Source organism: Rattus rattus, chromosome 10, assembly GCF_011064425.1.
Source record: "Rattus rattus isolate New Zealand chromosome 10, Rrattus_CSIRO_v1, whole genome shotgun sequence".
NCBI classification, from domain to species: domain Eukaryota; kingdom Metazoa; phylum Chordata; class Mammalia; order Rodentia; family Muridae; genus Rattus; species Rattus rattus.
In genome coordinates, this window is record NC_046163.1 from 52364182 (window position 1) to 52389935 (window position 25754).

At 47.1% G+C, this 25754-nt stretch overlaps 2 protein-coding genes across 3 annotated transcripts in view; both read right to left on the reverse strand.

The window, feature by feature from the left end:
• Positions 1–262: 262 nt before the first annotated feature.
• Positions 263–1905, reverse strand: Ackr1 (atypical chemokine receptor 1 (Duffy blood group)). Its single transcript, XM_032914626.1, has 2 exons — positions 1754–1905; positions 263–1309 (listed from the first exon to the last, which is right to left on the reverse strand). The coding sequence occupies exons 1-2, from the start codon at positions 1772–1774 to the stop codon at positions 362–364; spliced, it is 969 nt and encodes a 322-aa protein (XP_032770517.1). The 5' UTR covers positions 1775–1905; the 3' UTR covers positions 263–361.
• A 2392-nt stretch (positions 1906–4297) lies between these two features.
• The window catches only part of Cadm3 (cell adhesion molecule 3), a 30735-nt gene continuing 9278 nt past the window's right edge, over positions 4298–25754 (reverse strand). Inside the window, exons 2-10 of one of the 2 annotated variants that reach the window (XM_032914627.1) lie at positions 16852–16953; positions 14286–14426; positions 13620–13772; positions 12783–12920; positions 12157–12327; positions 9808–9898; positions 9195–9364; positions 6227–6352; positions 4298–5466 (exon numbers count right to left, since the gene is read on the reverse strand). In XM_032914627.1, the coding sequence (XP_032770518.1) occupies positions 5348–5466; positions 6227–6352; positions 9195–9364; positions 9808–9898; positions 12157–12327; positions 12783–12920; positions 13620–13772; positions 14286–14426; positions 16852–16953 (1211 nt within the window). In that variant the 3' untranslated portion in view covers positions 4298–5347. The remainder of the gene's footprint in view (positions 5467–6226; positions 6353–9194; positions 9365–9807; positions 9899–12156; positions 12328–12782; positions 12921–13619; positions 13773–14285; positions 14427–16851; positions 16954–25754) is intronic. The other variant, XM_032914628.1, reaches the window with a different exon arrangement.

The following is a 25754-nucleotide window of genomic DNA, read 5'->3' on the forward strand; positions in this document are numbered from 1 at the left end:
TGTGTGCTTGTCGAGCCTTGCCATCTAGTTGAGAGAGCTCATCTTCTCCTCTCTTCCTATTGTTTTTCTTCTCTAGTTCCGTAAGAAGACAATAATCACTCACCTCCAGAGAACATCTGTATTCCTGAGGATGCTAATCCACCATTCTCTTTCTTCCTCCGGGACAGCTCTAGGGACAGGAAAGCAAGGCAGGCATTGCCCTCCTATCCCTCAGTGGTCTTTCTCCTTCTCTTAACTCCAGACAAAACAAGAAAGCACCCGCTTCACAAAAGCAGTATAGACTTTAATTTAAGTTGACATGTGGGGGGAAAAAAAAACGAACAAACTACGAGTTGCCTGCAAGGGTATCCATTTGAGAAGCCTATCTTGCAGGGAGGGACAGAGAGGCCAAGGATCTGCGGGTGGTCTGGTGGCAGAACAAGGCCAGGAGCAGTGGTGTAGCCACACAGTGCAGCGTAGCCAGGGCTTCCGCCACGTCCAGCATCATGTCAAGCATCTTCTGGGATTGACATGTTTGCAAAAGCACGGCTTTGGACCTCACCAAGGCATCAAACATGAGAACCATCCCATGAGGCCACCAGAAAATGAACCAGAGCCACAGGACACTAACCCAGGGGCCTGGCCCCTTGCCCAATGCCATCTTCAGCCCCCTGACTGCCAAAAGAGTCAGTGGCAATCCCGTGAAGATGGTAAAACAGATGGCAGAATGTATGTGCTTCAAAGTTTCCAGATTCCTATAGGATGGAAGGGTGCAGAGGCCATCGTAAGCATCACTGGCCAGGGCGACTGGCAGCCCTAAGAGAGCAGCTGCTCCCCAAAGTCCTACAGTGAGTCCCAAGGTGAGGCCAGGGATTTGAACAATATTCAGGCTGGGGTTGAGGAAGACATAGCATCCTATGAACAGAGCCTGAGCAAAAGCAGCAGTATACCAGGCCCAGTAGCCCAGGTTGCACAGGGCTGTACTATGGGCACTGTACAAGCCTGGTGCCAGGATGGGCACCGAAATGCTAAACAGGGCACTGCCCACTGCTAACTGTGCCAGAATGGGCCAGCTGGGGCAAATCTGCCAGTGGAAGAAAGGTCGGAGAATTGTGAAGAGGATGCCGCCACTTGCCAGCAGGCCCAGGACACTGGTGAGAATGAAGAAGGGCAGGGAAGAACTGTCAAGCAGGTTACAGGAGTAGCAGGGAGCAGCTGGTGTCAGGTTGTAGTCATCTGTGAGTTCATAGGAGGCGTTATCTTCATACGAATAATTCCAGTTTTCGAACGTAAACTGAGTTCTGCTGTTGTCTACTGAAAAGCGTTCCACCTACAAGGCACACCCAGAAGGGACAGTCAGGGCATCTAGCACCTCAGTCAAGAGGCTGGGGTAGGAGCAGAAGGGGCACTTGGGTTTGGAGAACAGGGGATCTGCCTGCGGGACATGGATGCAGTGAGCATGGTGAACAGGAAAGCTGAGGGGGAGCCTGAATGGTCAGAGCCACAGAGAAACCCAGTCACCGTTGTGTAGAGATTTAAAAGAGCAGGTGGATGGAGGGAAGGTGGGGACAAACCTGCTGGGACTGCCTGAAAGACGGAGAGAGAAGAAATAGGGTGGGAATGAGAAACAGGAAAGGAAGGGAAGAGATTTTTGAGACTGAGAACAAAGAAACATGAGGGATTATGAGAAAAGAGAGGTCTAAAATCCCGAGAAGGAAGTAGAAGGAGCAACAGGACAGGGGCAAGGGTAGCGAACCACACTCCCCACACTCACCGGGTGCAGACAGTTCCCCATGGCACTGCAGGCTCAGGGCAGCAGAGCAGCAGAGTACAGGGTCTGGACTCTGTCAGCAGCTGTGGCTCCAAGATAAGTGCCCAGGGCTAATGAATTCTCTCAGGTTCTAGGCAGAGCCAGGGTGTGTGTGTGTGTGTTCAGGGTCACACTCAGGAAGTTCAAGCTCACACCCACTGCCTTCTTAAACCTTGGGCTAGCATAGGGCACTGTCCTGGAGCTTCCTGTTTTGAAGTTGGATTTGGTTGGTCAGAAGGACCTCAGGAAAAGAACATGGTGAGGTCCACAAAGAGGGGAATTTTCTCAAAGGTGGCAAAGAAGAAACCAAGAATCTTTCCAGCAACGGAAGGATAAGGGGCCAGGGGTGACTTGTGAAGCAGAGATAAGAGAGGTGCTGGGAAGTTGGAGTAACCAGGCAGCTGATGACTCTCTCTGTTCTCTGTTCCTTTGAATGGGATCCAAGGAAAGAGTTCAAATGTTCCCCTGTTTGGGGGAAGGTGTGGTAATGGTATTTGGTGTTGGCTCTGTCCAGACGGAGAGTAGGCATTTACTTGGAGGTGTGGCAGCATGCGTGGAGGAATGTACATATTTATCTGTGTGTCTGTGTTGGGTATCAGTGTGGTCCCATCTGAATGTTCGATGCTGGGTGGTGCCTGGGTGTGTGCATTGCTATCTTAGAGGTATGGGCGCTTCAGTGTAAGGAACAGAAGACTGGAGGCCTGTCTAGACTCTGTAAAGACTCTTCTTTAGGGAGCAATTGGGCATTTGCCTTACCACCTATGGACTCAATGAATGTATATCTCTCACACCAAGCAGAACACATGGTCTGACACATCAAAATAGGCTCTGTGGGACCATGGGACAGCATACTTTAATGTGAGACTCTAGCCCACTGGGTAATCTCTATTCATATTCTGTTGTGAGACATACAGACTGTGAGAATGCTTCATCGACTTGGCAATAGGTAAAGTTTCTGGAGGGAGGTAGAAATGGTATTTCTCTGGCCAGGAGAAATGCAGGATACATGTTCGGCAGGTGGATTCCCATTAACCCTCTCAGATTGACGTGTAGAAGGATCAGTACCCAGGTCTAATTTCAGGTGCATCGGGAGGGAGCTAAAAAGAGAGTTTGGCAAAAACTGGTGATGCTCTCCTTCCTGGAGGGCTTTGCTCAGGTCTTCACCTCCATCACGGTGGTGGCCAGCATGGCTGGACAGAGGGGAACAGGGTAGCAGTCAGATGACATGCTTTAAATGTAAATATTCTCAGATACTCTGTCCCTTGATTCCATATACAGATGCCCCACAGAGTGGCATGGCGAGGACCCTTTGAGTACCAGGTGCCGGGGACATGAGGTCAGCCCTTATTTACATGCAGCCCAGCCAGCAGTGAGAATAGCAAAAAGGAGGCAGCCTGACCACATGGGATAATCCAGATATATTGAGGGTGGTCCCTCTGAGATTAGCACAGGAGAGTTAGAAAGATTATAAAGATACACGATCCCCTCCCTGCTCCCTTCTCCCACCCCCACCCCCACCCCCAGACAGACACACACAGCACGACAGCCCCTCTCCCCCCGCCCGCCCGCCTGGTACAAATATGGCTTCTGTGTAATATGGACAGAGTGGTTCAGCTCGAAGAGGAAAAGTCGTTTTCCCAAAAAGCGGGTGCTGGGAGACAAGGAGCCCAGATAGGAGCCCAGCCCTGGGACCCAGGGCTCCCTTGCTGCTATAAGAGGAGAAGCCCTGGCTTAAGCGAGGGGCTACCTGGGGGTGCCCAGGTTCCTAACCAGGGGCTGGAAGATTCACGAAGGTATTACCTGAACTGAAGGAGTGGGCAGGCCTGCTGGATCGCAGCTGCCCCATTTTGCACACCTGTTGTCAGAGCAGGGAGGACATGCCGGAGGAGGGGCAGCATGATGCCAAGAGCATCCTGGGTCTAAGGGACAGGCCATCCAGGATGGAGAGGGTGAGCAAACTCCTCTCCACAGTAACCAGCTTGGCCATAAGAAGGAAGACGGTAAACCAAAAGCCGATGTGGGTACCCAGTCCTCTAGTCACTGGGTACTGAAGATGGAGACCCAGGGTCAGTGCCAGGGAGAAGGGTGCATAGCAGAGGCTGTGGCCCTGGCCCCATGGCTCAGAGATGGGAGGTCCAGGGAAGTGTGGCGGATGCATGGTATTTCAGAGAGGGACAAAATGCACAGCCCGGTAAACCACATCCTGGGACTCCTCTCTCTCAGACAGGCATTGAGAGTGGTCTGGAAATGACTTGGATGGAGCAGATCCCTAGACGAGTCACAAACCCTGACTAGAAGCCATCCACTCCCAAAATCTGCCTCTCATGTCCCATGCCCTGTCCACCCACCCAAGACCTCTGGTCCTTCTTCTCAATCCCTTTTCTTCTTGTTCACACCAACACACATGTACACACATCCATGCATACTTACGCACACGTACACACACAAACACATACACATACACATACACACACACACACGTGTACAGAGTTCACATTATTCCCTCGGTTTGGGCAGGAAACAGCTCACTGCAGTGAAGCTCCTTTTAGTAATTTTGTTGTCATGTCTGCCTGGCTGCTGAGGGAGGAGGGACCGAGGGCTGGCACAGGGAACAGGAGAGGGCACGGGGTGACACAGGGTGGAGGAGTAGTTGCTGAGCAATGCCATAAGAGGATCGGTTGCCGTGCAACAGTCCAGGGGCTTGGGTAAGAGTGAGGGGCCCCTCTGAGGTGGGGGCAGCAGACGTTGTACAGGTCCACAGCTCCCTTCTCCACAGCTGCTGGAGCTGGGAGAGAAAGCTGAACTCTATTGTCCCCCAAGGGCAGATTCTCTTAAAGGAGCCTAGCTTCATTCATGTGGGGGGCAATGGGTGATCAGGGCTGTTTTCGCCACCCTCTCCGGATATCTACTCTCTCTGGGAAGAACATGTTGAAGCCCTGGATCCCTGTGTGGCTGCATGCTATCTCCAGATCATATCTCGAACACTCTCTTTCTTGTTTCTTTCTCATGTAGTGGAAGAGAGGTGTCAGTGTGACACCTGTCTCCCTGTCTGTAGTGCAGGGCTGGTAGAAGATGAGACACTACTAGCCCCTGCTTCCATTCCCAGGTTCCTTGGCGACACATCTGCTGTAAAAATGGAAGGAGGGCTGTGTTAAGCCCCCACCAGCAAACCAGCCCTGCTCCTCATTCGTTTCTAATCCCTCCAACTTCCTCCTCTGAACATTGCGGGTTCATTGCTCACCTTACCCCCATGGCCCCTGCCTCTCCAGCCTTGGAGACAGATTTGATTTGGGATTGTTACAAAAATAATAATAACCCAAACGCAGAGAAGCCACAAAAGGGGCTGAGGGCGACCCACCCCTCCCCCCCGCCCTCCTCCCCCCATTCCAAACCGAGTACAAAACCGCACCCAAAGCAGACATTCTGTACAGGGGGCTGGGTGGACTGGGGAGCAAGCGGGAGGGGCGGCCCTGGGGTCGCTCTGTACAAGTCCAGGTTGGTGACAGCCCAGCAGTCCCCATGGGGCTCCTGGGGGGCGCAGGAGGTGTGTGGGTGCCCCTAGATGAAATATTCCTTCTTGTCATCCCCGCCTGACTGCCCGCCTTCTGCGTTGATGATGGCCGTATCTGCATCTGGGGCGTCGTCGGAGCCCTTCGCTTCGTGTGTCAGGTACGTTCCTGTGTGGAGACAGAAGCTTCTCTTTTCAGAAGCCTCTCAGCCTCTGAAGTCCACCCTGCCCACTTTCCTATCCACCCACTCATACATTGCTCATCTCATCTTTCTCTTGCCTGGAGCTTTCTTCCACCCCACCTTCTCTAATTTGCATTTTGTTGCCAACATCCCTCACCTGACCCACCCCCCCTCCATGAATAATGAATCCTACTCTTAACTAAAATCTCATTTATAATGTAGGCAAGGGATAAAAGAAATGCGAGCGTGTGTGCGTGCGTGCGTGCATGCATGCATGCGTGCGTGTACAGAAGATATGACTTAGGCATGACACAGATAGGCTGCAAGTAATGACAGAATAAGAGGAAAAGTAAAAGAAAGAGAAAGGGAAATATATGGCAGAAAGGATGAAGAGTAAAGAGACGGAAGAAGGGTAAAGAAGCTAAACAGAGGGAAAAGAAGACAGGACAAGAAGAAAGGGGCTAGAGACTGATTAGCAGGGACCTGAAGGCAGAGTAGCAAGGAGCAGCTGGTTGAGTGGGTAGGTCTGATTGTACTTGGATGACTACCAAGTGATCAGGCTTGACTGTGGGGTTGCTGTCACGCAATGATCACAGCATTGGCATTGCAGGGGTTGGCTGTATTTTTCCCCTCAGACACCCCCAAGGGGCTGAATGAGTTTACAGGGCCATTTCTGAATCCCTCTTAACTGTCTGTCCTTCCCTATCTGATCTCCCCACCCACTCAAGTCCTTCTGACACCTCTGACCTTTGTGCCGGATCAAATAGTGTCCAAGGAAAATGAGTAGAATGAGCAGCAGGAAGACGATGAAAGCCACGATCCCTCCAATGATGGCGTGGTAAGTACTGGAGGATGAGGGCACTGGACTAGGGTCTGCAGGGAGGACAGGCATACAGTTAGCACTGGGGAGGATGTTTACTTCAAATGCAATTTGGCCTGGGATATTCTTACAGAAGGAAAAAGACACCAACATGAGGAGGAACCAGGAGCTGTGCACAAGCACAATGGACATGCCCAAGTTAGTGTCCAAGTGGGCATCACCATGCTGGTAGCATAGTAATTGTTAAAGAAAATTAGTGTATTCACTGGGCAATAAAAAAACCAGTTCTCGCTGGACCATCCAAGTTGCTTTCTTGGCACCAAAGTTTGACCTTAATCAGAGATCATTGCTTTAATGCCTATGACCAATATCAAAATTCTTTTCTTCCTGCCTCTTTTCCACACACACACACACACACACACACACACACACACACACACACACACACACACACACACACCTGTGTTTTCCTGTTCCATGATTATCCCCATGTCTTCCTACATCCTGTCTTGGTATTGTGCACTAGTCCCTTTAAGGGATTTGGGGAAGAAAGAGTGAAAGTTGATGGCTCCAAGGATTAAGCAAATGGACAGCACCTTGCAGAGAAAATTCTACTGTCTCACCCTGTATAAGACTTGTAAGTTTTCCTAGAGAGCAATGCTACAGTCTGATGTGGATTAGGAAAGCATCTCCTTTCCTAGGATGAACTCAGGACTGCAATCTCCACACCAGCATCTTTTTCCCAGCCTGGGCTGTGACCTATACAGCTGCCTTACCATGCAGCATTTGACATCTCTCCTTTCAGGCGTTTCAATCCTGATGCCTTTAGCTTCCCAGCCTCTACTCTCTTGAACATATCTTGGTTTATTTTTCAGTAATTTCTTCTTGGCAAGGAAGAGTAGTGATCTAATAAAATCCTGTCTTCTGACCCTTCCAAGGAAGGTGACCTTAGGGTTTCCTCTCCACTTTGACATCATCTAAAGGTTTGTGCAGAAGGCATGATTGGATTTCTCCCATGATTACTGATGTTCCTTTCATTAGATATACAAAAGTCACCATCTATAATAATGTGAACTGATCTCATAGGACAATGCAAACCGAAGATGTCAAAAAAAGAAAGCCCCAACCTTTGTTGGGGACCCAAATATCTGAGGACAAGTGAACAAACCCAGAACAGTTGTGACGTGTCTATATTTATATAGCTACAGCTATACGTCACACACCCAAGGGAAAACTGCTGTCTTTCATGGACCCAGCTTGGTTCTTTCCGCCTCATTGACTCCTATACTTTTTTCTTCCCTACCTTATGTTTCCTCAGGCTTGACTGGGCCAGCTTTTTAGGTCCCTGCCTTTCTATTCCTGATTTGAAAGGAAAACATTTGTGCTTTGGTTGTTTTATGTTCTGCTTGGGAGGGTGGTGGCACGTGGCCCAGGTGTTCCACGGCCAGGCAGATTTAGGGGAAGGACATGATTTAGGGGAAGATTAGTGAAGAAACACTAGACCTGGTCCACTGTGAAAATCAATCCTGGACATTTACTCGGGAAGCTATAGAAGTAAACCTTTCTTGGAGAAACACAGTCTTCCACTGTCAAAATGACCTCTGGGATTGTCGATAACCAGCCCCTTGCACACAGGAGATTCCTGAAGAGGCTGCAGTAACTCCTTCCACCACCAGGCGTCAGCACTAGCAGCAAACCATCAACCTATTCTCCTGTAGCTTTTTAGTCCAGGGCAGGATCAAGAAGATGCCAATTGAGGCTGGACACGCCTGTCCATAGGACAGGCATGAAGGGGAGTACTGAGAAGAAAGCAAAGGGCTGATATTGGGATGTAAAGTGAATTAATTAATTAAATAAATATAATAAGATACCAATTACAGGGCACGACATTAACTTTCATTCACTGCCATTTGCCATCAGAAATAATCAGGAGATATCCGAGGGGCTGAGCCTAGATCTCAGTGCCTTGTCATAGCAATCGAAATCTTGCACTAGTCCTGCTGTTGGATTGAGGAATTTCCATGAGCGGAGAGGTTGTCTTTAGAGTCCTAATCATCAATGCACATATTCTGGTCCCAAGCCCTCAGGCTTTTGGCTTCTTTCTCATCCCTGAGATTCTGGGTCTTAGGTACCCCATTCCCTGCCTTACTGGGCATTTCAAATGAGGCGAGTCCCTGAGTTTTCCTCAGGGTCTGACGATGTTCAGGTTTGAATGTCTCTTTTGTGTTTGTATGGTATGCACATGTGTATGAACGTGTGTGTGTGTGCTATTGTCTGTGCGTGTCTGTGCCCTTACTGTACAGGTCACAGGAAGGCCATCTACCTAATTTATTGAACAGGATAATCTCTCATTAGCTGAGAGATCACCAAGTAGGCTAGGTTGCCTCTGCCTCCCTAACATTGAGATGGCAAATGTGAGTTACTGCACCTAGTTTTGTTTTACTGCAACTGGCTAACCTTACTTTCTATGTGTCTGGTGGCTCCAATTTTTTCGAGGCATTTCAGTAAAAGGCAATTCCCTGTCCCTTTGGGAGGGGTAGCATTAGAGAAGCGATTCTGACCACCCCTCAGCATAAGTACATGCTTGATGCTTCTTTTTTTTTTTCTTGGCCAAACACGGGGTCTCGAGGAAAGAGACTGGAGGCAGCTTTCACACCATATCTAGTCCTGGGAGGAGGAGCTGATAAGCTACTGCCTAAATAGAGAGAGACAGTGGGAGCTCGTCTTTCTATTGATTAGGCATTGCTACACACTCCTCAAGCCTAAGTACCATGCTTTCCAATAGTGGGTATTTTCCATCTACCTAACTACCATACAGAGTCTAGGTTTACCATCAGGAGAACAAGAGATGACCAGAGAAAGAAGATGTGGGGTAGAGAAGTCGAGAATACTCACCGTTGACATTGAGAGTGAAGTAGGCTGTATAGCTGCCCATGTTGCTCGTGGCTGTACAGCCATAGGTGCCACTGTCGCTTTTGTTCAAAAATGGGAAGATGAGTGCACTCTCTTGGGTCATCTTGAGGGGTGGCTCGCTGCCTTCCTTTACCCACACGTACTGCTGAGGGCTGTGGAGATAGGAAAGTGAGATACAGTTTGCATAGCCTTGACCAGAGGGCTAGAGGAATTAAAAATGAACTAGTATCAGGGAAATCAGAAGCTGCACAATGATGCTAAACTTCATTAAAGATGCTATATGGGCCAGAGAGTGGGCATGGGTGATGGTGTGGGGTATCAGTCTTGGGTGCAGTTTGGAGGAGGTAGAGATGCTTTGACCCCTATCTGACTGTACCGTTCTTCCTTAGGGGAACCAAAGGAACTGAACTTGGGGGTGTTCCAACCTCACGTCTGCTGCTTTGCAACGGAAATAAAGGAGAAGTGTGGCTGAACAGTTAGGGGAGTAGGAGGTATGCCTCGGCGGGTATTGGGGTCCACGGAGGGAAGATGTGTGGTGAGAACGGTTATTTGAAAAGGTGGAGGGGTATCGGAGACCGAAGACTGCTCTTCTTACACTGGATTGCCACGCCCCTCACAATGTAACAACAGCTTCTGGCCTTCACGAGGATGAGCAGGTTCTGGCCTAATCATGGCTGTTGGTGTGTCTGTGGAAAAGTACATGATGTCAGCACAAAACTCCCCACTCTGCACAGGAGACCCTTAAAACCTTCAACTCGCCTGGTTACATGCTATAGATTCTATCTCCTGCCCCCAAAGTCTCAGAAGCCCGAAAGGCTATGAACAAGACCTCCTTCTTCCTGGATCTTGAGACAACAGATTGTGACTGCCATTGACTGAGAGCAACCTGCTGTAACTCAGCCTCTGAACGCTGGCATTCCAACAAGGCTGCCCTTGGTGGGACATATAGGACATCTTCGCAGAGCTGAGGAGAATCCATGGTTTATTCATGCCTAGCAAAACTGCCTGGCACATAGACAGGACCTAATATGTATTTTTAAATGAACAAAGAAAGTGAACTTGACACTGACTGAGTTCACAACCTCTCTATTCCATCTACTCTGTGAGGGAGCTTTGGAGTGAAATCAATGCTTGAACACAAAACATCCCTTTGAACGGTCAGTCCAAACATGGAACGGCAGCACAGAAACAGTGAGGAGTGGGGGGTCATATTTTGGCAGAGGGGGAAAAAAGCCTGAGACAATATAGATGGGTTTGTGTGGGAATAATGACATCTGTCATTGATGCCAAAAGGCTGCTTTGGAGACTGGGTCCAGATGGTGACTTAGAACAATGTGACCAGATGCTGGTTTGTAACCACGGATAAAGAGGCTGTGCTTTCCCTAAGGACAGAGCCAACCTTAACAAGCAGTTAATGAACATGCTTCAGTTAAATCATACAGGACAAAGAGTGCCAGGCCAGGTGAGAGAATGGGTTTTCCAGGACTTCGAAGCTAAAGAGACCTCTAGCATAGGACCTGGAATGTAGCATTTGTTGACTGACTGCTGATCAAAGGGGACCCTAGAGAGTATCAGCCAGGTGGCCTGGTATCTAAGAGGGGACTCTTGGCACTCCAATATCATAAAGTAGTCCCCAGTTATGGCCAGGGAACCAGGACTCAAGAGAACTGCCCAAGGTCCAGTGCCTCACGCTTGGAACTAATAAATACAGAAACACTTTACGATAACTTAGACCTCAAAAGTCTGTAGGTTTCTTTCATATTATTTAGTCTCAGAGTGGTAAGCCAGATTCATAGAGAGATCAAAGGCTTTGGTCAAGGACATACAGCTAATATGTGTCTGTCCTGGCTAAAACGCTCATCCTCAGCTGCCAATTGAGTGTCATTCAAATGGACCATGGTGCCATTCAAAATTGACTCGTATTAAAGTTTGAATAAATGGTCTAACTACTGATTAAATAGGCACTGAAGTTAGGAAATTAATCAGCTTGTGTCTTCCATAAGGAGATTAAAAGCTCTAGCTATTTTTTTTAATCCCCCAACCTTTTGGTAAATTAGGAAAAGAAAAGCATTATTGTCTATGCCTCCATGCTCAACGTCCATACTTCAATTACACCCTTGCCTTTTCATACATAACAGTTCCTTTGAAAAAGTCTTCAGATTTCCTCAGGTGAGAAACTCTCGAATATTCTGCCTTCTTCTTCAGGTATCCCCTACTATCTCAGGTATCTCAAAAGCAGTGTCCACGAGTAGGACTAAGACGTGTGGAGAGAGGATGCAATGTTCAGTCAGAATCCCAAGCGGAAGCTCAGAACCAGGGCACATAGAGAAGAGACTGGGAGGTAAAAGTCCTCAGAATGTTTCGGCACCAGAGAGGACTAGGCTTCTCCTCCACGCTCACCCTCCTGACATCACGGACTGTAAGAGTGTGAAGAGGCCATAGTGACAGCCCTGTCCACCTCTCTCATGTAACAAACAAACAACCAAGATCAGTCCTCACACCACGCAAACAGCAGTTGGTGGGCTGCAAGCTGGTCACTATATCCCGACTCTGTAACTACATCCCAGGACTCTGGGTTTGTCACATTTGCCACGGTAGTTTACAATCGAGTGCCGCACTCACCGGTTCAGCCTAAGGACTGGTAAACTCTGCCCGCGAGCCAAATCTTACCAGCTGCAAGCTTTTGTGAAGAAAGTAGCATTGGAATGTAGCCCAACACATTCGTTTACCCTTTGTCTGGGGCTCCTCTCCCGAAGCGCAAGCAGACATGGAGACAAAGACCTTAGCTCTCCAAGCCGGCGCTGTTTACTAAAGGGCCTCTCTTCTGAAGCCTCGCTTGCTGCCTCGTCTGTGTGCGTGGCTTCATGTGCAGCCAGCAGAGCTTTGCTTTTCCTCACTGTCTACCTCACACCTGGTCCTCCTCAGCCCAAAGCCCATGACATACATAACACTTCAATGCGCTGAGAGGTGGATCTGTCAGCTCCCTTCAGAGATTCATGGTTCACAGAGCACACGATGTTTGCTCCATCATCCTCCCGGGTAACCTGGAACGACACTGAGCTGCTCACAGTGAAGGTTTTCCCATTGGGATCTTCCTGGATTCGCGTCTGGTCCCCTGGAATGCAGAAACAGATAAATAGAAACATGTACAATATATATATGTATGTATATATTATATTATATTATATATACATACTGGACGTATACACAGACAGACTATATCTTCACATAGAGATACTGTCTGGACCCTTCAGATTCTGATGGTTTTTCCAGGACATACTTAGAAAATCTTTGAAATGGGTAAGAATGTATAAAGAGAAGATAGAGCCTAATAAACACATGCCCATAGTGTGTCTGTCATTCATTTTCTTCACTTCCCCTATTTCTTATATGTCTCTCTCTCTTTCTCTCTCTCTCTCTCTCTCTCTCTCTCTCTCTCTCTCTCACACACACACACACACACACACACACACACACACACACACACACACACACACACACACGTCATATCTCAGCCACCCTCTCTCGGAACCACCTCATCCCTGTAACTCCAGAGCAGGAACTACTCACCGTGGAGTTCTTGGTCACCTTTCCTCCAGGTGAGCTGGGCTGCAGGTTTGCTCCCAGAAGACTGACAATTTAGAGTGGCTGTCTCCTTTTCCCGCAACGATGACTTATAACCAGTGATTATGGGTTTCTGTGGGATTCCTGCCATGCATAGGAGATGGCCAGGATAGAAAGGAGAGGCATCATGAAGTCACAGTTCAAACTCTCCCTGTTGGTATGTCCTCTACATGGATCAGAACATCTGAGCTTTACTTTGGTTTAGCAAGATGGAGAGAAGCATGAAAGGTCAACATTCTTGTTTATCTATCTACTTCCTGAGTACAAGTCTTCCCTAGGAAGACTAAAGGGAGGAAGTGTGGTAGTGTAGATGGGGTGGGGGGGCACACCTGAAGGAAGATAGTGACTGATTAGCCCAGAGAGCAGCTAGGGGTCGTTGCTGATAATGAGAGATAATGAGAGCTCAAGAGAGTAGAGATGGAAATTAGAATATAGGCTGAAGATAACTGTATTTTCAAATAACTAAAGAATTGTCTTGGAAACTAGACTTGGACATTGCACACAGATCTTGCATTTTTCCCCACATAATTTTTGGAGTGAAGTAGAAATGATTATTCTTTGCTATAAATTACAAACTTTGTGTTTAAAGAATGCGGTTTGCTCCAGATCATACAGTAGGTGCAGCAGATGAGAACTCTGTCTCCCTCCTATTTAAAGGGAAATGTTCGGGTCTTTCCTGATATTATTGGAGGCTTGCCTGGCTCTGGGGAGCTTTTGGGAGCCACTGAGGGGGGTGCTTGCAAAGCAGCGTGCTGTGGAGACACAGGGGTTTGGGAAACTCACCGAGCACAGTGACGAGGGACTTGGCGGTCCGCACAGGCATAGTGAAGATGGAGCATGTGTACTCGCCCTCGTCGGCCAGAGCCACGTTGCTGATGCTGATGCTGAGCTCATGCGGGGTGGAGCTAACCAGCTGAATCCGATTATCTCGAAGGGCTGGGGAAACCAGGAGAAATGAGAGTCAGGATTCTACCAGGATTTTGCATGTGTACCTGGGCTAATATCATCAAGGGGAAGCGATGAGCAGAGTGGTGGGGGCAGAGACCAAAGACAAAGCAAGACAACCCACTTCTGAATTCGGACAGAAGCTTTCGGTGACTTGCACGAGCTACCAGGCGTAGTAGCTTCAGATACTAGTATTATAGTCTGTGTCTGGTGTAATTACTTAGGAGAGAACTGGGGTTGCCTGAAGTCAATTCTCGTGAGGGCTTCTTTGTGGGGGGTTGGGAGGATACTACTCCAGGACTCTATATAGACTGTGCATGGCTGAGGCCAGAACTGTATTACTGGTTTTTCTCCCGTAAACAACTAGGAGTCTACTACTTTTTCAAATAACATACCTTGTGTTTCTTAGCCTCTGGACTACACAGAAAATTCCCATCAGCCTCTGCTGTCCCTTTTCCCCTAGCCCATAGTTCCTATAGAGGAAGGTCATTCATGAGACATTACCTCTCTTCTCCCCAAAGTATAGAGTCTGCTGGGCAGGGTTAGACCACTGCAGAGATGAGTCTTCATGGTCTTTCACTTGGCACTTGAGCACTACTGTGCCACCAGCCACCACTGTTTCATCAGATGTCCAGGGCTGGCTATCTGCAGGGGTAGAGTAGAGTTAGCTTCCTAAGGAGCCCTGAGCATGTCCACCCATTACTGGGCCACCGTCCACCTCATCTAATTCAGGCTATCCAAGACTCTGGTCTCTGTATTCTCTTGAGGCTTCATGAGTGAACAGAGGTAGTAGTGGCAGTGGAGGGGAGGCAGACCTGCTCTTCTCTTGCTTTGAATACACAGAAAGCTTCACCTCTTGTTGCATGTTGGATGAACTGACAGGGTCACAACCACTGAAAGGAAAAAGGCACCCATATCTGAACATACTACTCCACATGTGTCTCTATAGGTACGGTTCTGCCATTCATTGTTGAGAACACACACGCAGCTCTCTCCCATCCTATGTCTTGCCTTCTTGTTACCATCTATTATAAGAGCCAAACCAGTAGAAGCAATTATGACTAATAACCAAAACTGTAATGGAGTAATGCCTAAACCAGCCCCTGGTGTGTACATTCATTTATACAAAGAAAGCAAAGCAAACAAAACACAAATTAAAAAATGGAAACATTTTATCATATTTTGCAATTTTTCTAGCATTTACTTCAATCCAATCATCAAATCTCTCACCAGCCTTTACCATTGTTGTTGGTTTGTTGTGGCTGCTGTTGAGGCAAAGTCTTACTCTGCAGTGCTGGCTAGCCTGGGACTTACTGTGCATTCAAAATGGCTTCTAATTTGTCAAAGTCCATCTGCCTTGCCTTTCTAAGTGCTGGGATTATAGGCATGCAAATAGAATCCAACTAAGTGTTCTCTTTCCTGGTAGGTCTGCCTGTCTCCCCAACTACAAACCCAAGTCTTGATTCTGATATCATTTAAATAGTGAAAGACTAAAGTCTTCCTCTTAGTGTGCCTCAGTGTTCGGAATCCCTAACTCCTCACTCCTTAGAGAAATTCAACAAAACGCAAGCTTAATTGATAGAGTCCTTGCCTAGCGTGCATGAAGCCCTGGATTGTAGGGACCCCCAGCACCACAGTGGCTGCTTGTGGTGGAGCGCACGCTATCCCATCACTCAAGAAATAGAGACAGGTGGAGCAGAAGTTGTAGGTTATCCTTGGCTATGTGCTGAGTTTGAGGCCAACTTGGACTGCATACACCCTGTGTCAAAAATGAGAAAGAGAGAGAGGGAGAGAGAGAGAGAGGCATGGAAGACAGGGAGGATGGGAGGGAGGGAGAGAGAGGGGAGAAAGGAAGGGAGGGGGGAAGAAATCCAGGTTTTTTTTTTTTTTTGATAAATCAATTGAATGCCAAATGAATCTTCTCCTAAGGTCTAGCTGTGAACCTCTCCAATGCTGGCATCTGTTTCTGCCACCAGGCACTGTGCTAAAGTTCCCACAGCAAGGCTTCTGATTCCTAATATTGATTCCCTCATCTTCAAAATCACTCTCAGTGACCCAACAGCAGTGACCTCCTGAGAGCAAATCTAAAATAATCATCTCCATGCTCTGATCCAGGAGTGTCCAAAAGTCTGTTCTGTGTCACAGAATTCCACAACCAGCACTATCCACAGCTCCATAGGAACCCCAAACACACACTTACCCCATCCTCTATAGAGTACTATAATGCTTTCTTTGTCAAAGACTTGACCCCTATCCTGCCCGCTTACTTCTTACTTTCCTAGTCCTGTGTTTCCAGGAAATACATCCTGCTTGATCTTAGCAGAGAGTGAAGGCCCACTGGAAATTATGCCAAGCAAGACACACCATTAAGGGCGGTAGTTCCCCAATTGGAGTAGGAAGCCTGATGGTTGCGACTGCCTAGAATTGTAAAGGCTGGAACTAAGGGAGCTCCCTCAATTTCCCAGGCACGGGCTACAAGGCAGCAGAGGTGAAGAGACCCCTAAGATCAGCTCACTGTTTCTGAACACCAGAATTATGTTCTGTCCTCCACACGGAGCTGTGCCCGTGGCGTTCTTCCTAAAGTGATCCTCTGAATGGAGACGTAAAACCTGTGATGGATTTTGAGATTTCTGTGTAGTCACTGAGCAAATTTAGAAGTGAAATTTTCCCAAATTTTCTCAATGGAGGGTGTCTGAGACTGCTCATTTGCAATAGCAGTATATCACTTTCCGCCTTCTAATCCCTTTGCCCTTGTCTCCCTTGAAGAATTCTTCTTTGCCAGCGCCTCTCCAGGACCTCTTTGTTTTGAGCAATCCACTCCTCTGGAGGCATTTTATTTTTGGAAAGAGGTGTAGGGTTACAGAGGTCTCTGTACCAGAGTGAGGGGGGAGAGTCAGTGCATGGAGAAGTGGTGGCGGTGCAGAACTAAGATCTAGACGTCAAATGGGAAGGAGAAAGCTGTGCGGTGAAAGTGGCGTGAGAACATGGGGTGGGGTACCATGAGTGGGAGATGGTGTGAGGATGAGAGAGACATCTGTAGAACGTTGAGATGAAGGGCCTGGTTTCTCACCTTGACTGGCCAGCAGGTCAGGGTTGCTCCAGACTGTGGAGCTGAGGGCCTCCTCCAGTGGAGCCGGAGTTCCCAGCTCCAAATCCTGCTCCTGCCAGTAGCCTGGGGAGAGAATCTCCATCAAGGATGAGCCCTGTGCAAACTGCTATAGTTCGTGTCTACACTTTCATGGTGGGGGTGTGGAAGGGGTAGGCCCCTATGGAAAGGGGCTTCATCGGCAAACCTAAGGGAAAGTGAGACATTAGCAAGAGTTCTGAGAAAGGAAACAACTTCTCTGATAGGCCATTTAAGGAGGATGCTAAGCTTCATCTGTCAATCACATAGTGTTAGAGCCAAAAAAAAAAAAAAAAAAAAAAAAAAAAAAAAGACGACCATGGAGACCATTCAGTCCCATTTTCCCACCTCACAGATAAGGGCAAAGACTCCCAGAAAAGATTGTGAGGGGTTCACTACTGAAAAAAATGGAAAACCAAAAAAAAAAAAAAAAAAAAAAAAAAAAAGAAAAAGAAAAGAAAGAAAGAAAATCAAAACTTAAACCAAAAAACCAAAACACATTATAAACTCCTTATTCAGGATTCTTTTTTGTTATGCCATATTATCTATTAACACAACAGCAGGTTTAAACATTAGAATGTATTTTCACATTTAATTCTTTCACTAAAGCTATAAAAATGGTGATGTCATTACTCCTATTTTGCCATGTGGAAGCAGAATGAAATGACTTGCCCAAAGCCATACAAATTAAGTAGAGACTAGAAGTGAAGTGCATGATTTCAAATCCAATGCTCTTTGTCCCAAGGTGAGACCCTCCTTACGAAAGAAAGATCAACTTTGGGGCTGGGAGTCGCATTACAGATTTTCTGAGTGTAAGCTTCTATGAGACGCTCAGATCCTCTTTTAGTTTTCGTGCTAGACTCCCAGGTTTCTGTCTCACTGAGCCTGTGCCTTCCTCAGATACCACCAAACCTTGTCACCCAGGCAAAGGTCACCACTTCTCTTAGAACTAGATCGCTTTTATACTCTATTGTGAAATACAGCGGTGTCTGGGGTTCACAGCCCCAAACCAAACAGAAAGCACAGAGGGACAAAGAACCCCGCTAACCACCTTCTCAAGATCTCCCGCCACAGAGTCCTAGAGTAGCCAATCACATCGCAAAATTTCAGTGAGATCATCAGCTGCTGAGGAAACTGGAATTGCTTCTTTTCCTGGGACAGCAGTGCAGGGAGAAGTTTGCCAGCAGTCCCAGCGTGAACAACAGTAAGTGTGTGTGAGGGGAAGGGGGGTGGCGGAGGGGAGGGGGCGGAGGGATAAGAAGGTGGAGGTGGGGCTAAGAGAGGGCAGGGGTGGGTGGGTCAAAACAAAAAGAAGAAACGGGACAGGACTAGGGAGAGAAGGATCAAAAGGGTAAGCAAGGTGGTGCGGAGAGAATAGAGAAGAAAAGGTAGCTTTGAAAGGGAGAGGAAGAGAGGGAGGAGAAGGGAGAGGGGAAAGCGGGAGAGAGTGCTCATATCAGATAAAGCTCAAAGAAAGCTTCATGGGCGGGCTGGCAGCATTGTGAAGCCCCCCACGCCCACCAACACCCCCCCCCTCTACACTGCTTCTGGTCTGGCTCTCCCAGAAGACTGGTTAATTTACTTTGCTCTGAGCAAAATTGAGAGACAAGGTATATCTCTAACAGGTAAAGAGTTGGGAGGTGGGGCAAAGACACTTGATGAAGACAGAGAAGAGAGACAAGGATGAGGGAAAGAAAGAGGGCAGGGCTCTCAATTCCAGCAGAGAGGCAGTCCGGGAGGTCCAGAGCCCTCATTTGGGGATGCTTTGTATGGACACCAAGGATGAGGATATCTGGACATTAGTGTTTCATATTATTTTTCAGGTTATGTTTTGGAGTGTGCTGTGTCAATACCAAATAGGAAACAGGATTGATTTCACTGGAGCATGGGATGCTGGAGGAACAGAGAGAAACCAGGTAAGGGGTCTATGATATCTCATACAACACAGGTATGCAGAAGACAGTCTAAGAACTACTAAACAGACTTATTCAAATGGGCCAATGAAATAACCTTGTCATACTTCAGTGTGGGACTTCCAGATTTCAGAGTGGATTTTCACCCATGGTGTCATTTTATCTCGAAACAATCGCAAGGGATAGGCAGCCAGACATAATCCCTTTTAAAGCTGTCATCCAAGGAGGCTCCTTGGTTCACTAAAGGAACCCAAATCCTTTCCTGCCCCCTTCAGGGCTCCTCAGCTTTCAACAGCCCCTGTTTTCCGGAGCATTTCCATACACTGCAGTGTTGTGTGTTTGTTCCCTTACCAGGCTCCTCATGTAAACTCTGAGCTGGTTAAGAGCAGACACGCTACCATTTAAATCTACATTTCCGTAACACTCCCATCCCCGTGAGCTCGTGGTGCTTGTAAGAAGCCTGGTACTTTGCCACCTCCATACCAGGCTGTCCACACTGCTCCTCAGGCAGAGTCTGCTTCTAGTCTCCACTCTTGCCTCTGTCCTTTGTCTGCATCTTCCTCCGTGGCTATTTTCTTTGCTCAGACCTGTCCATTAGGGTGTTTTTTTTTTCCTGCATTAAATAAATAAGTAAGATGGTGATGTACATCGTTTAAACCCAGCTGAACTGTCCAGAGGCAAAAGGCAATGAATAACTTCCGGTAAATGGCGTGTTTGGGATGTGCATGATTTATGGCCTCTGTGCATTTGCAGGGTTCACTTCAGATTGTAGAGTTTTAGGGAACTACTCAGGATGTGGCTGGGGCATCACTCCCTGTTCTGTGGGGTATGTGTGACCTATCTGCTAATCCTGAAACGTACTTGTGATCTCGTGTATCTCTACTCTTGGGAACTCTGCTAATATGTCTGAAAGTTACCCAGTTTGACGGAATTGCGGGCTGCTAGCGATACGTTCTGAATGGCCATTCCTGTGGGAGCAGGTGAGTGCTGGCGAGTCTATTGTCAGGACCGTGGATAAGTAGCACAAATTGTAAGGCGCTTTGTGAAAAGCTTGAACTATCTTTGGATTAAAATTGTGCCAGTCATTTATGACATCACCATGATTTCCCTCAAAATGTTTGGACAGGAAAGAGAAGAAGCTGAGGTGTATTCTAAAAGGGACATATGGACTTAGTGGAGTTAGTAAGGATTCTACTCAGGGACTGTGGAAGGAGCTGCTAGCTCCTTATGGGGAGAGCCATGAAGGCGAGCTCCAGTCTTGAAGGCAGTGTAAGTGTAAGTTGGGGGATGATCTTACTAGTCAGTCACATGGTTATCTGCTCACAAAACTTTTGTGACTTTCTATTTTAATCCTCTCTCTCTCTCTCTCTCTCTCTCTCTCTCTCTCTCTCTCTCTGTGTGTGTGTGTGTGTGTGTGTGTGTGTTGTATGTTGTATGTGGGTTTGTGGGTTCATGAATATATGCCTACATAGGCATGCAAGTGTGCCTGTAGAAGTCAGAAGGTAACAACGTGTGTCTTCCTCACTCACTCTCCAGTTTATATTTTAATTTTTTTTAATTTTATTTGCGTGTATGCATGTGTGCATGTTTGCATGGGAGTTATAGGACAACCTGCAGGAGTCAGTTACCTTCTTTTACCATAGCAGTCCTGTGGGTTGAACTCCAACTCTCAGCCTTGGCTAGTAAGCTAACTCCTTGACCGTCTTCCTTGCTCTCTACCTACACTCTTAGACGGGTATCCACCTGCCTCTGCAGTCATGGTGCTGGGTGTTTAGATGTGTGCGACCATGCCAAGCTTTTTACATGAGTGCCGAAAATGTGAATATAGGTTTATAGCAAATACTTTACTGAGGCATAACCCCATCAAGACTTTACATTTTTCTGCAGCTCACACCCAGATTGCCTAGCCTTGTCTTCAAGGTCATGCATCGTTTGATGTCAACCCACCTGTCAACTTTGTCCCATTTACTGATCACCCATTCTAGACACAGCAGCAATTTAGGATTTCATTTAAAGTATTTTCCATCCTGGATCCATTTCCTTTTCTATCGTAACTTGATTCTAATGTCGTTCACTCATCTCTATGGTCTAGCCTTTAAGCCTACTTTATGTAGCTCTTCTTTCAAGACTATCATCTTGGTGGTCCCAGATGGGGACTGTCCCCATATTTCTGAGTTGCACTGCATTCTCTGCCTTCCTTATACGATGTAGCACTTTCTTCCCTGCATTGCAAGTTGGGCTCATTCCTAAATCATAAAGATCCTACGAGAACAGTTGATATCTGAATCATCTTAGCATCAGTACTAGCCCTAATACAGCATATTGCACATAGAAGGTGCTTAATAAATATTTATTTATTAAGTGAATCAGATACTGAGTGTCTTCTGTTGTGAGAACCGAGCTCAGAATCTGTTAGTGCAGAGAAAATAGAAAATCCAAAAGCACAAGTAGGCTAAAGAAAAGCGTGGGCTACCTAGACGTAGCGACTGGAGATCTATAAGGCAGGGCTTGATATTTATAAAGCCCTCTAGTGTTAACTTCAAGATTCAAGTTTAAGAGATCCGTGGGCAGCACTCCAGACAAGCTCACTAGGGAACTATGTGACTTGTCTAGTAAGGGTTAGGATGGGACAAGCTTTAATCATAGGTCTCTTTGGCCACGAAACCCAAGCTTTCTGCTTCTTCTCATGGTACTGCCTGTCTCAGGAGGTGGAAGCATGCATTTTGTGTGTGGTGGTGATAGGTTAGGATTAGGAGAGGGAAGACTCTCTTACGTGGCTGGCTAGGGACAGTTTACCTAAATAATGTTTGAAGCTCTCACCAGCAGAATAATAAAACTCACAGAGTAGCAGGCTAGCGTGGGTACATGTGCTGGTGGTGGTCCTGGTGTTGTGATGGCCGTCCAGTGAATTATGGTTTTAACTGGATTTTATAATTCGTCTTCACTCCATACTTGGGGGTATATTTTGTCTATCCCTAATTTTTCTATAACATGGTACTATTTGGTTAACCAAACAATAGATGAGTTTATTTAAAACTGTTGACAAAACTTTATGTTTTCATCACATTCTAGAACCTTGGCTAAAAGGAAAAAGGTTGTCTTTCAGAGTGATTCTGAATTCTTGTTTTTATTTACCTGTGGGTTCTGATATCCTTAGAGTTCTTACAATTTTAAAGGACAAAATAATCCTTTCCCCTACCCTGGTTTCCTTCTGATTGATTGTTCTTATTGGGAGGAGCACAGGCAGGAATTTCAGACTTAATAACGAGTCTCTACAAAGCATGCATTGGCACTGGTGACTCAGTTTTTCGCTGCAAACACAAAACCTCACACATAGTACGGGCTCAATAAATATTTATTGAATAAATAAGTGAGTTACTGAAATGAATAAAAACATATTATGTCTGCACTTGAAGTGACTGGTAGGGAACGCTATAAGAGTATGTCACCATCACCCTTGACTGCTTGGTTTATGTATCTCCCCTGTCTTGTTTGCTCTGAGGATCCAGAATGTATGGGTAGAGCTATTAACAGTGTCATGGGTGCACATTTGGAGTGGTGGGAGAAAGGAACCCGCTCTGGTCTGCATGATATCAGCTGGACGCATGAGTGCTTGTGCCTAGAGCCCCCGTTCCCTGAGTAGGAGTTGGCTATGATGGTGATGGTGATGGTGGTGGTGATGGTGATGGTGATGATGATGATGTTGATGGTAATGATGAGGTCGATCCTGAGGATGCTGACGGCTATGGTGATTAATGATGGTGATGGTGACGGTGGTGATGGGGATGATGTTGATGGTAATGAAGGTGATGGTGGTGATGCTGCTGCTGCTGCTGCTGCTGCTGTTGCTGCTGATGACTCAGCATTTCTCCAACTCCAGAGTTAAAAATAATGCTCAGCCCAGCCTACTTGTTATTCCTCACGACTACCATGACAGGTGGGTGGAGAAGTGTTATCTCCAAGCGAAAAACATACTGGGGGCTGTGGCCTAGAATACTGAATCTCTTTTAGAATGGAGTATCCGTCCTTAGGAGTCTCACTGCTGGACTCCCAGGCCTGACAGGCTCACCCAGCTTCCGCTCCTTAGTGAACTGTTGTGCACATGTGGGTCACAGGCAGTGGAGAATGGCCACGTCGAAATTAGAATTGGAATTTGGCCCCTGGAGGTTTTCTTATTCGCAGAGCCACTTTTTTTTTTTCTTCTTTAAGAGTAAATGTTTGAATGTGCATTTGGAGGAAACTGGACCAGTTCCATCCGAATCCTGATTTAGAAGATAACTCCAAGATTTGGAAGAGTCACTTTGACTTCAGAGCAAAAACACTTAGATCACAAAGGACTCTCTTTACACTCAACTTCCTACAGCTGGTCTTTGGCAGCCACGAATGTGCCGCTTTTACCCAAATCCTCCCTGTTGACATCCTTTGACAGCTACCGACGTATTCTCTCTCGTCTTACTCTGCATTCCTGTCTCACTTCCCATTTTTTTTGCTTAGATCCCTCTTTGCTAATGCCGGAGACCTTTAAGGAACAGTCAGTCAGAGGGAGGCTGGGCCTTAGGAGGAGAGTTAATTCTGATTCTGGGCCCCTCTGTATTTTCTGGTGTGTTTCCTTCTTTTCCCCTTGGGATGGTGGGCTGTACCACAGTGAGATCATGCAGTCCTCACCACACCCTCCTTTCTGTCATTCAAGAGCACTTCAGAACCCAGGAGCTCAGTCATGCCTTGCCTGTTGCGTAGTCTTCCTGTTCCCCTGCCACTCTGGGTTGCTGAGGGGAGGTTTTCCTCCTTCTTGTTCCTCCCTATACTATTTCTGTCGCTGTCTAGTTTTCCTCTCCTGGAGCCTTGTTTGTCAAGAAGCCTCTTGGGCCCAAAGTCATTACTCTCTCCTGGCTTGATTTTACTCTCCGAAGAGGAACATAAGATGTAAGTGGAAACAGATGGGGGAAGGGTTGATTTCCACTCCTCCCCCAAGGAACTCCTTTTATGGCAATTAACCCTTTAGTTTGGTACAAGGCCCAGGCCAGAGGCTCAAGAGTTGAGGAGTATACCATTTTCGCATGCTTAACAGTGCCTGAGAGTCAGGGTAGGAAAGACTAAGTCTGGGTTCCAACAGGTTTTATGATGCATTTCACAGAAGTCTTTCGGGTCCTTCCTCGGCAGGTTGAAAACAAAAGGTTTTCCAGGCGAGCCAAGGAAGAGCACTTTCAGTCTAGTTGGCTACTCCTCTAGGGTAGTGTGAGGAGGGGATTAAGAGGAAGACCTTCTCTTGATGTAACACTCTTTCTCACTAAAATTAGAAGGAAATAAAAATCCAGTCATTCAAAAACATTTTTCATATGCAAATGTTAGGGGAGAACTGTGAAGATTTACCTTGTCATGAAGGGGTGTGTGTGTGTGTGTGTGTGTGTGTGTGTGTGTGTGTGTGTGTGTGTGTGTGTGTTTCTTAAGCCCTACAGTCAGATTCCATATTCTATCAGTATTTTCTACTGACCCCTAATGGCCAGAGATGGTTACTTGTAATATCACTCACTATCAGGATGAGAAGAACACTTGTTCTGACTCTGGCACTAAAGTGCAGTAAGTTTTCTCCTCTTTCTGCTAAAATTAATTTGCCCCAAATAGTTTCTCCACCACAACTCTCACAAATATAGACTTTCAGAACTGATACGGTCCTAAAGAGCAGCCAGTGCGATGCTGTGGTGTATGTGTGTCTGTGAGCGTGCCTGTGTGCAAACTACTGAGCCACAGGCCAAGGGCAGCTGCCTCTTGCAACTATGAGGAACCGAAACCCTAAGAAGGGTAAGGATGAGAACACGTCCCACGGGCAGTCAGGCGGATCCATGGTTATAACTCCAGTCTTTTCTTCTTATCACCATACTAAAGAGTCATGTGGACGAGCTAACTCAGGGAGTCAGTTGCCTCTGGGTGTGATTTTTCTATCTGGTGATAGCTATGCTCCTTCTAATCCCACACATGGGAAGGACCTCAGACCTCAAGGGAAGTGAGTTTATTACCAGACAGGTTGAAGAACTTGGGGTAAGATGAAGAAAAGATCTCTGAAGCTGTGTCAGATGGCAACAATGTCACAAATGCCAGGTCTTACCTACAGACTTCAGTTTCCTCAGAAGAGGAATTTGAAGGGCAGAGGCCATTGCTGTGTCTCTAGGAGCTAAAAGCAGTGGCCATGAGAATAAGACTGTGTGACGTGTGTGTGTGTGTGTGTGTGTGTGTGTGTGTGTATGTGTGTGTGTGTGAATGCTCTTATGTATGAATTTTAATGTGCTCCTGACTCTACCTGATGGAGCGTGCATTGTTCACAGTCATGGGAACAGGCACTTGAGTGTGAAGTGGAAAGAAAGGGGTTAGACTAGATGGGAGGAGAAAAAAGCAGAGGAGCGTGTCCTATTCTTGAGCTAGAAGGAAAAAAAAATCTGGAGGCAGAAGTGGGCTTGCGGTAGGCTGGGGGGGATGCTCACAGACTTAGTTAAGATTCTGAGGAGCAGAGAGACTGGGAAGTGGGTGGCAGAGAAGGAGGTGGGGACAGCTGTTGCTTTGATTTGCTACTGAGTCAGTGTTCTTGGTGCATTAGCGCTGAGAGGGAGCCCTGGGCTGGCCCCCAACCAAAACAAGCCCCTCTGCAGCCAATATTGAGTTGTAACAAGGACACATGCAGTTGGGAGACAAAGAGGAGGGGCATCTGATCCTAAACAGCTCCTTGTTCAACTTAGCCCCGTCACAAGCATCTAGCATTCTGCACCAGCAGCCTGTGAGGGAGAGAGAAGGCCGAGCAGTGACGCACAGCACTAACAACTTCTGGAGAACAGACACTGTGTAGGTATAGGACGGTACCTGGGATGGTGACAGCCTTTTGCAGGGACCGTTTCCCCATGCCTTCCCACAGTGATCACATTCTTCAGAAATCATGGAAGGTTTGAT

What these genes read in the sequence shown, in the direction of transcription:
- Ackr1 (XM_032914626.1), bottom strand. Translation starts at nt 1,774, where the DNA reads ATGGGGAACTGTCTGCACCCG. An exon ending in TGGGGAACTGTCTGCACCCG is followed by an intron (nt 1,310 to 1,753) that starts GTGAGTGTGGGG and finishes TGTGCCTTGTAG; the next exon opens with GTGGAACGCTTTTCAGTAGA.